An 11,706-nucleotide genomic window follows, 5' to 3' on the forward strand; every position below is an offset into this window, starting at 1 on the left:
GACAATTGGAATAAAAAGAAGCAACCAAACAGACATCATGTACAGTGACCAAACAGGTTATGAATGCAATTACAAAACAAAACACAATATAGTGGCTGAACAGAGAACAACACTCTTCCTATGCTGCTGGATAATATTCTCACAATATCTCAAGTACCCCACATTATTTATCACCCCAGGGAGTATCCCCATTTCATGACCTGCCACAAACGTTTCTGCTGTTCTTACATTCTTTTTTAATTCTGTGTATATCCCAGTACAGAAACAAAACACCCAACATCACCAATTTTATCTTGGTATAAGAACATTGATGTTATCTCAGTCATTCTGTCCGGTACTGAGCAGATGCAAAAATGACGTGGTTTTGTGTAAACAGGACAGAAAAACCTTATGATTTGTGTGAATGGACAGCCACAGTGTCTGCTTAAAACTGGCTGAGCCAGTGTCAATGAAAACACACCCAACAAGATCAGCACCAAGAAAATAAGTAAACTCCAAAATTTTTCATTATAATCCAGTCTATCCTGATTAGCAATTTTCCTTCAACATATGACATTATTGTCATTCAGCCCATCTTCTGTATCTGCAGCAAGGATCATCAGCTGTGTCTATATTGATATGATAAGCACATACAAAGCAATGCCCATATCACTCTCTACCAGTACCTGACCTAACCCCACAACCCTAAACATATCTACCCCTACATCACACTTCTACAGGTATCTGTCCTTAAACTACACCTCTACAGCTATCTGTCCCCAAAACCTCATCTTGACATGAAACTGTTCCTACATTATATCTCCACAGATACCTGCCCCCATGCCATATCTCCAGATGTACCTTTGACTGGTACATGCTGTTTAATACGATCTACTAGTCATAGGAATGTCTAACCCACACACTCAACATCACATCAGCAATGAAATTCATAAACTACATTACTCATGTGTGGTAGACAGAACATCTTTCTGAATTGGCGGCAACATTCTGTTTGTGAAGATAACATTCACGTAGTTATTGAACTCTAATAATGTGACCTGTCCAGTTTCACCTGTTGCTCAAAATTTCAAGATGCCTTATTCTGGGGTAAACAAAAGTAAACTAGGCACTTTTCAAAACTGAAAGTGGTGGGCATGGAGCCATTCATGAGCATACATGATACACAGTAAGCAATGGCCTGGTCACAGTAACCATTATCCCACAGGACATGATCACATCAAACAGGATGTCCCTTTGATTGTTCACACTCGGCAGATTGCTGCTAATACTCAATGGCTGGTGTTTGTAAAGCTTAGAACCTAACATCTAACATCAGATGAGATTCTGCAACCTGGAGTTGTCAAGAATTACACTAACAAAGAATAAGATCATTAGTTGGCCTTGTAATGTGGCTCACACATACTTGCTCAAAACTACATACAAAGGCACCTATCTCTGCACATTGAAAGAACATGTTCATGTTTGCACCTTTTTTGAATTATACAACAATAATTGTTCCCTGGTTCACTCCTATGGCAATAACTTGACCAATCGAAGCCAACATGCCAACCAGTCATCACCATTTTTTCATGTGGTATAAATTGTTGCTCCCATAGAACCATGGCATTCTTGTGGCTGCCCTGATGAGACCAAGATGAATAGCTTTGACCCCATGTCACTTTTTTGCCAGTAGTAAAGGAATTAGACATTGTGCAAGGTGAGCACCTTTGTTTTGCATTAAAAAGTCCTATACAATATTTAAAGAGTAGCAAACTCTCTTACAATCCTCAACCATAACTACAATAACAAATTAACTGGAATTAATCTCATTTTCTAGTTGGAAGGTTGGCGTTGGTGAGGATGCTCACAATTCATTGTTATGCTTGGATAAGTATTTGCATTAATTTTATGTATTAAAACACCTTTAACCATTTCACTGCAAGAAGATTCAAATTCCTTAAAATAAAATCCCCAGGAAGGCACTGATCAGAAAGACTGACCTCACATTTCGAGGCATCCGCCACTCTAACTGTTGAATCTGATTCAACTATTCAGGCCAGAAGTATTCAACCATGAAAGCTTTGAAAACGGAGAATCAATTCTCAGGAACAGCATTGGGAACAGCCTGATGAAGTAACAATTAGCTGGTGCTCCTTTACCATCACTATCACGCTCTCGTGTCATTCAAGGGTGTGCAGCTCAGGAAATGTCAGTGACTCCATTAAATGTGAGGCCAGGGGTTAGCAAAAACAGAGGCATTCAAAGGTGTGCCAACATGACTAGTGAAAAAAAACACTGATTAGCTACGTATAGTAGATGTAACACACTCATTAAATAGTGTACAGCAAATATGGTACACACAGCATTGAGTACAGCAAACACAAGATGTACTGAGTACAGCAGATACGACACACACTGGAGAGACAGCCCACACTGGGAGCAGCAGGCAAAGCATACACTAGGTATAGTATACCATGGATACAACAGGATCAGCACACAAGTTGTGTATGGTGGGCATTGAGTATAATACACACTAGATACAGCCTTCATGAGTACAGCAGGAACAGTCCACACTGGGTACAAGGTATGCAGCACAACAGATGTAGTTTCATCTGTTGCTTTGAATTCAATGTCTGAATGTCTGTGTTATGTACAAGATGTATACTTGAAATCATCACACACACACACGGTTTTGCTGAGGTTTAATTTCAGGCATAAATGAAAAAGCAATTGATGAGATTATAAGGGGAAAAGTGTACGTCCCTCATATTGCAAATCAGATTAAATTAATGGCTCATGATTAAACAGCAGTTGTGATAATTGGGTAATCTTTTGCAAACATTAATTATCTATCCTTTAATATACTAATAGAAGACTTCTTGGAACATGCAAAACTCCCCCAGGAACCACACCTACACTATTTTAAACTTACCATATAAAAAAGGTCAGAAAATTGCCTGAGGAAAGTTTACATTACACCATTGGGTGGGGGAATGTAGTGCTAGCAGCTTTGTGAGATGACGCTCACAGAATTAATCAAGGCCAAAACGCATTCAACACGATGACGTTACTGAAGGTTTTTCCAGTACAATAACATATTGTGCAACCCACGCACAGTGGACTTGACATAATAAAAACTCATGATTAAAGCCAACATAGAAACTTGTGGGAGACTGGTTAGTCAGGCAGGGCTGCCAGGAAGATGCCAGCATGAGAGCAAAATTACTCTCTTCAAAGTGTCCATTCCCTAATGGGAGTTAATGATGGAATCTCTACTGGAATGCACTTAATTAAAACTCATTTCCTTATGTTCCTGTTACTCCGCATGCACGATTGCACCCATTCAGACTGTTTAGGATCAAACTGTACTTTAAAGCAGGAGGAACTGTTACCCTTTTCTGCATGTGTAACCTACATTTCTCCTTTAGCTTACTAGATAAACCCGTTTGTCCTTTTACAGGTGAATGAGAATTTCTGGAGCCAGCACTGAGCAACAAATTACACTCTATCATCAGAACAAGTACACCTCTTCTTTCTGTGAGCAATAACAACACAATTAAAAATCAAACATATCGATTAAGACTACTTTTCCAAACCTGTATACATTTAATGATATGTGGAACTGGCTGAACTGAGGAGTGAAGGGTTATTTTTACTTGCACCAAAGAAAATGGAGATTGTGCAGATATAGAAGGATTATGCCATGAAGGAGAGTTAAACACAAAGATGAGAATTTTAAATTTAAATATTTAGGAACCAGGGAATGTAGGCTAAGGTGAATAGCTTGTGTAAGGTAGTGGATAGTCAGCACAGTTTTAAGATAGCTGAAGTTTACAGAAGATGAAGATGGGAAGTCAAGCAGAAAACTTTGGGATAGTGAGTCCATAGGTTACAAAGACCTGAGTAACATTTGATTATTTCAGTTAGGTGATACAACTGAGAGAAACCAGGAAATAATATTTTAAAACGTCAACTTAAAGAAGCTGCATTGTTGTTTTTTGAGCTATTTCAAGTACTTGAAAATCTAAATAATAAATTCAAAAAAAGTGATTGGCAACTTTATTAAATGAAAGGTAATAGAAATCTCCAACAAAATGGGGTGAGCATTGGGTCAATTAAAATTTTCAGTGATGAAATGGGTACATGTTTGTTCAATAAGAATATTAGGGGTTATATTTTAAGAGGAGCTAAAGTGCTTTAAAAGGTACAGATCAGACTTAAACAGCAGAATATCATTAACAGGCTGAATGCCCAAGCTATACCTGTTCATATACTTTAATTACTCTTTGAACTGTTCTTTAAAATAATAGTTCTTGAAAACCTATTTAACCCTGAATATCTGTATGCAGGTTGACTGTCAACTAGCTCCTCTGCTTTGGCCTCAGATACAATGAGATTACCTACTGGGTTTCACTCAGATCTTGGACATAAACATTTAATGAAAATGCAGTTCACAGAAGAATGACTAAAATTTAACTATTTTGTGCATGCCTTGAAACAAAACTAACAGTCTTTTGCTCAGAGGCAAATGGATCTCATTATTTAAAGATTAGCTCTGTATTCAGTATCCTCTGTTGTGTATTCTCTGTTTAGCCCAGAGGCTTATTCCTCGGAATTTGACCATAGATTGCAGTGTTGATACTGCCCTGTAGCTATTTGCTACTCGCTAACATTATAACAGATGCCCTCCATTTGTGATGAACTTTCCAGTCCTTCCTGATTTGTGCCCAGCAACTATGCATGGTTTGACACAGTCATAGACACACAGTAAGTTTATTAGTAAATTACTCCATGCTCAGGGATTGAGCAGAAAGCATGGGGTCTTCCCAAGTCTGCCTTAGTACTACAGAGCATCCACAGTAGTGGAACCAAGTTATTTTAGGAGGAATTGAAAAAGATAAAGAGTAACAAAGATCCCTCCTCAAGAGATACATATAGCGCAACCAAGCAATTGATGTAATTTACTGGAAGATTGTTTGGTCAAAATTACAATAGTTAACAAGGCTCCTGTTTAATATATCCAAGTCTTACTTTGTTCAGTTGCTCCACCAGCCTCTGGTTTTGTTCACTTAGATCACATTCCATGTCTATTTTAGCTTTCTCAACCTCTTGTAGATATTGCTGCTGTTTCTGCAGCTCTAGCTGTAACTGTTGTAGATCACTTTCTAGGTCTGCTACTTGAGCCTCCCATTCACTCCTCCTCCCCTCATGTTTCAGATGTGATGAATATTTCTCCTGTTCCAGTTCCTGAAGGAAAAAAAATTGAAAATGTAGAGGTTCAAGCAAATGGCAATGTTAAACTATTATTATCATCATCATGCATATGATGCAAGAATTGATATGCAGAAGAATGGATCGTATCCATATGTGTTACTGGGAACTACTTTCACCAGAACAACTTGTGATCATGCAGCAAACTGTGAACATGAACTTACTGATAATTAATAATTATGAGATAATTAAGGACAAGAGAAGTAACTTGACCTATCATAACCCATCATCCAGAAAACCTTTTGCTCTCCTATTTCAGCATTTAGTTATTGCAGTGGGGAGGCTGCAGAAGGATCTAGACAGTTTGGAAGAGTGGTCCAGGAAATGGCTGATGGAATTCAATGTGAGCAAATGCGAGGTCTTGCACTTTGGAAAAAAGAATACAAGCATGGACTACTTTCTAAACGGTAAAGCCAAAGTACAGAGGGATCTGGGAGTGCTAGTTGAGGATTCTCTAAAGGTAAACATGCAGGTTGAGTCCGTGATTAAGAAAGCAAATGCAATGTTGTCAATTATCTCAAGAGGGTTGGAATATAAAAGCACCGTTGTGCTACTGAGACTTTATAAAGCTCTGGTTAGGCCCCATTTGGAGTACTGTGTCCAGTTTTGGTCCCCACACCTCAGGAAGGACATACTGGCACTGGAGCGTGTCCAGCGGAGATTCACACGGATGATCCCTGGAATGGTAGGTCTAACATATGAGGAACGGCTGAGGATACTGGGATTGTATTCATTGGAATTTAGAAGATTAAGGGGAGATCTAATAGGAACTTACAAAATAATACATGGCTTGGAGAGGGTGGATGCTAGGAAATTGTTTCCGTTAGGCGAGGAGACTAGGACCAGTGGGCACAGCCTTAGAATTACAGGGAGTAAATTCAGAACAGAAATGTGGAGACATTTCTTCAGCCAGAGAGTGGTGGGCCTGTGGAATTCATTGCCGCAGAGTGCAGTGGAGGCTGGGATGCTAAATATCTTCAAGGCAGAAATTGATAAATTCTTGATGTCACAAGGAATTAAGGGCTACGGGGAGAATGCGAGTAAGTGGAGTTGAAATGCCCATCAGCCATGATTGAATGGTGGAGTGGACTCGATGGGCCGAATGGCCTTACTTCCACTCCTATGTCTTATGGTCTTATTTAAGAATGAACACCTTCATATTGTACCTGGGGGTCTATTCTGGACGGTAATTGTTCTCTGTGTGAAGAAATTCCTTCTATTTGTCTTTAAAATTCCTTCTTGTCGATATGAACCTTGTCCTACTCTTTAATTCTGGATTTACCTTTTCCATTCCTTTAGTGATGTCATATTCCAGTAAGATTATCTATCAGGTGCCTCATATCCAAACTCAATTAAACAAATTGGACCACTCTGTCATTATCATACAAACATTTGACATTCCTTGAGCACTACACACACAACTCCAGTTGGTAAGTAATCGATATTTTTAAAACTCTTTGGTTTTTTTGCTCTATTCATTTGTGCATTTTAATTGTAAATTAATTCAGCCATTTATTGATTAAAACATCAAACATCCAATCCAAACAATATGGCACGTGTTAATAATGTAACAATAATTACTAGCTTAGTATGATTGGACTTATTCAATTCTTGATAAATTGATGGATTAGTCGTGAGGATCAAATTTGAAGATTATTTGTAAAATAATAAATCAGTGGCTTTGGAGTGGCAAGATTACAAATGACAAACCTCAAATATTTTGATGAAGCTGCAACTCGACTGAACGAAGGGCAACTTATGATATGACTCAGGGACAAGAATAAACCAAAGCACCTTCAAGTCTTTTCCACCATTCAGTGAAGTCAGGGCAATTTGTATCTTAACTTGTTCCATTACCTTAGCTCCATAACCTTCAATTCTCTTGGCCAGCCAAAATGTATCATCAGAGAGTTTAAACCACTATTGAGTTAGGATCTATTGCTTTTGGTGAGAGCAAATTTGATACTTTCCATAATTTATGGCAAAGCTTATTTTCTGAATGGTCTGACTCAGTGTTTGAAGCTATTATTTTGTAGTAGACTACCCCACCAGCAGAAAGATTTCCTGCTGTCTACCCTAAACAAATCATCCCAAAATCCAGTCAATATAATCCTCTCTTATGTATGCGCCTCACATGATCTGAATTTTGGAACTCAGGTAATACTCTGGCCTTTTTACGCTTCCAAATCAACTTTTATAAAAACACGATTTAAAGGAATTCCAGGAAAAGATGAAGAAAATTAGCATTTTTTTTGGTAAACTAATTTACATTTGCCAGATTATGAAGGGGGCCAATGAATTTAATCTAGAGAAATGAGAAATTGTTCCTATCTCAGCAGAATAGAACAAGTTAGGAATAAGAAGTTGGAATAAATTGAGGGTAAGATTTATATAAGACATTAGAAGGGGAGTATTACAAAGTTTTTGTCTGAGATGTTCTCTTGGGTGCAGTATGTGTTGTGGTCTGAGCATCAACAGTGTACTCAAACTCCCCAATATCTGACTACAAAAGGATGTATTCATAGTATCACTTCCTTCTATATTTATGTCTTTTGATATAACGTTTTGGAGGTGTGCCAAAGAACTATTTGATAGAAAGACGTCACATACAAAAGGCTAAAGGTATATTTGTTTCAGAACCATAGTAATGATCAGATTCATTTGGCTCATACAGAGCAATTCATCATTGCATAATAATACTAAAAGAATATATGCTGCCCTTCCTGTACCAGTACGTCATCTAACCTCTCTGAACAAAAACAATTTTAAACTGAATTCTCCACTTTCCTTCTCAGCTTGGTCAAAATTTGTCCGTAGTTTTCTGTTTAAAACCTGACTGACATTACCTCATTTACATCTGCGTTCTTTTCCTCTCTTTTCACTATTGGAAAGTACCAAATGAATCTGGGTGATATGCTTATCATTCGTTACTATATTTTCCCAAGAGGGAAACATCAAAGGCTAGCTCATTAGTTACATCGCTGTCACATTTTATCAAACTTATCTGAACAATTTTACTTTAAAATAAAGTTTCAAAGTAACTGGCTTTCTCCAAATGCTTTATGAAATAGATGTTAAAACAAAGAGAGCCAAATCGATGTAAAACTGATTGTTGCCTTTAAAAGAGATGAATGGGGTGATAGGATTGATGGAAATGTTGGTTAAAAAAAATGGGCGGCTTTTTGGTCTTAATGCCCTTCAGACTCCAAAACATTTGTATGTTTCAATATCTGCGAATTAGGCAACTAAAGTGTTATTTTCTCTGTTCTGAAGAAGGGTTTCTGGATCTGTAACGTTAATCATTTTCTCTCCACAGATGCTGCCAGACCTGCTGAGCTTTTCCAGCAATTTCTGTTTTTGTTTCAGATTTCCAGCAGTTCTTTCCAGTTTTCTCTTTTTATTTCGTGTTATTTTCTTCGATTCTTCTCGTCTGCATTGAGGCTGCTCGCAGACGCCAGTGAATTGGATCGGATTTCACTATGACTCGACATGCCAACCAGCAATAAAAAAAAATTGTGTTTGGGGGGCTGAAGGAGGAGAATGACACCTAGTCATGATGCTCATTTGAAGAGCCTGGGCAGGCATGATGAGCCGATGGCCGCTTTCTGCGCTGTAAGATGTCTGTGATCCTTGGGAATGGTGGCATAGTCTGGACATGTCCATCCCGGACTATTCCCCATCCCAGGAAGAGAAGCACAGTCCAACCTCATCGTACCAGTGAGGAACTTGAAACCAGAACTATCGCATCTGTCAACCTCCTCCTGGCTCTGGTACAGAGGTGGATAAAGTTAACTGAGCCACATCAGTACCAAAGCTGTTCCATAAGAAAAAAGTTCACTCTAGTAGCGATATGGACACGGGCTTATCACTTATTTACTACCACTGAACACCACTCGCCCTGGTTGAAATATCGTTGGTGAAGCTGCCAAAGTTTGGAAAGTCGATTGTGGATTTGCAGTATACGCTAGGGGAGAATACTCTCTCTCAGTAGAATCACTCTCCCATATTTCCTGCTTCCAAGAACTGAGCAGCTTTACTAGTTACACCGAGGCTCGCGTTTGCTATGTCTCTTTTCATGGTTGAAACATTTTGTTTTAAAAACTACAAACATTTGTTGCAAGAGCCCGCAGAAACTAGCCGCGAAGAGACCGACAGCGACTGGAATATTGCCTGGAATTTATTCACAGCTGCTCGTTTGTCTCCACAGATCAATACAACGAATATTACAATCTGCACCCCCAAGTTGTGTTGATAAATTACTTGCGGTATTTTTGTTGATAGCTGTGGGACATCTGGCCATTAATATAACGCAACAGAAAATCTCCAGTAGGGCTAGAGCTGACAGGGCTAACCAAGACAAATAAGGGACAAACGGCAGTTCTGAACCACCCGCACGGCGGCACAGTCTCACACAATGTCAACTTTAAGTGTTTGAACCTGCACTTTTTAAAAAAGCGAAAGTTTAGAACTGCCTAAAGAAATTGGATTTTAGAATCGCCAACTATTCCGAACTCATCTAATTTTTTTAAAATGCAGATAACTTGCTAATGCCTTTCGTCAAATCAAACCACAGTGCCCAGAGCTCCCAGTTCCCGTTAGAAATCTGGAACCCTCCATGTAGGATAGGAAAAAAAACGTTCTTTTTTCCCCTCTATTTTCTAACCAATTTAAGTCTCAGAGATGGTTAAAAAAAACACTGAAGATTTGAAATTAAAATGGCAAATATGGGGCAGGCTGGTCAACTTCTGGAGTTAATTCTTGCTCGGATGAATGGGAGATACCTGGAGCGGTGGGATGGTTAAGTGCAGACCCAGGAGTCAGGCGAGTGACGGGATGCACTCAGACAAATCCGTACACTCCAAGCAAGATCCCAACCACGCTAACATGCCCCCTATAGCAGCTGCCCCCCGTTTTCTCTGGGAGATTCTCTGTGGGTTTTCTGCAGCCCATTCGCTAGCCCCAGGCCGCTGTCACCGTCCCATTAGCCAGACATTGGAATGTTCACTCGCTTCAACCCTTGGTGTTCAAACAGATCAACAGACCAGATGTTAATTTGGTTAATGAAAGTTCCCAAAAAAAAAACTTCAAGTCAGTAGCAGGACGTTTATCTAATACTGTACAATCATTCCAAAATAACCTGAAACAGCCATTGCTGGAAACAGAGGGCGGCTGGTGTAGCTCAATTCGAACATAGTTAAAAAAAATCACACACCAGGTTATAATCCATCTGATGAAGAAACAGCGCTCCAAAAGCTAGTGTTTCCAAATAAACCTATTGCACTATAACCTGGTGTTGTGTGATTTTTAACTCTGTCTAAATCAATTCGAACATCTCCTTCGATTTACCTTCGCCTGCCCCAAGACGCGGTGGGCAAACTGGCCCGAGGATTTGCAGGGACTGTGGGATAGTGAGGATGGGTGGAGTGGGTTTCCCTTGTCCCCTTCCCCCTCTGGGGATGGGGGTAACACTCACCTCTAGCTTCTGGCTGAAGTGCTGGTGGATTTGCTCGTTCGTCCTCCTCAGCTCCTGGTTCTCCGAGAGCAGAGCCTTGCCCAACTCGGCCGCCAGCTGCACTTCCTTTTCCCTCTGCCTGATCAAGGACAGCAGCTCGGCCGGGACATCTCCCAGCCGCTCCCGAGCGAACGGAAACAAATCCTCCTCCCGCGGGCTTTTCATCTCCAGGAGTCCTCCGTCAGACATACAGGAAAAAGGAGGCGGATGGAGGGGGCGAGGGTCCTGAGGCCAGAAACAGCTCCTGCCTGCCCGACCTCCCTCAGCAAACACACTCCGAGGTGCTAGGGAAAAAAAAAGTCTGTGCCCACCAGGATCCAATAGTGACTGTTCCCCCGATAAGTTGGTAGGAGAGTGTGGGCTGTTGGTACAGACTGTTCCCCTCAGCTTCTGTGCTGTTTGGGTTTATATAGAGGGGAGCCCGGTGGAAATGAGCGTCTTCCCCTGAGGAGCCAGATGGTGAAATGAGAGATAAGAGAGAATGAGAGGGGACCAGATCAATTCAGGAGCTGCACCCAATCCCCGCGCCTTTCAATGGGAGGGCCGCGTTAGGAGACAGTGACTGAAAGATCCAATGAGGCACTCGGCGTCCCAGGCAAGCCGCCAGTCAGTCACCTGCACTGACACCAACACATACAACCTTTGAAAGGAACCGAGTGCACAGGGCACGCCCTGATAGCGTCTCAAATCAAATAACCGAGTCCCACAGCGGAGAGGCATTCATGTCCCAGCTCAAACCAGGCGTCAAAAAGAAAAACTCATTATCAACTCCACGAGACAGCATCGACATCTCGAACAAAGGAGTTTGATTATTTGTCCCCTCCAGACCAACTCACAGCTCGTCAACATTTCCAGCCTCCGCGCTATCTGCTGCTGGAACGCGCAGCTCTCTGTCCATTTGACACCGAAAGGTGTTGAAGGAGATGCAGAGGTTGGTCAGAGTG

The 11,706-nt window shown here is 40.6% G+C and overlaps 1 protein-coding gene across 1 annotated transcript in view; it reads right to left on the reverse strand.

The window, feature by feature from the left end:
- Window positions 1–11,425, reverse strand: part of LOC122564103 (BICD family-like cargo adapter 1) — a 37,122-nt gene extending 25,697 nt beyond the window's left edge. The window contains exons 1-2 of the mRNA XM_043718667.1: window positions 10,724–11,425; window positions 5,011–5,226 (exon numbers count right to left, since the gene is read on the reverse strand). Coding sequence (XP_043574602.1) covers window positions 5,011–5,226; window positions 10,724–10,951 — 444 coding nt within the window. The 5' untranslated portion in view covers window positions 10,952–11,425. The remainder of the gene's footprint in view (window positions 1–5,010; window positions 5,227–10,723) is intronic.
- Window positions 11,426–11,706: the final 281 nt, after the last annotated feature.

Source organism: Chiloscyllium plagiosum, chromosome 28 (genome assembly GCF_004010195.1).
Source record: "Chiloscyllium plagiosum isolate BGI_BamShark_2017 chromosome 28, ASM401019v2, whole genome shotgun sequence".
NCBI classification, from domain to species: domain Eukaryota; kingdom Metazoa; phylum Chordata; class Chondrichthyes; order Orectolobiformes; family Hemiscylliidae; genus Chiloscyllium; species Chiloscyllium plagiosum.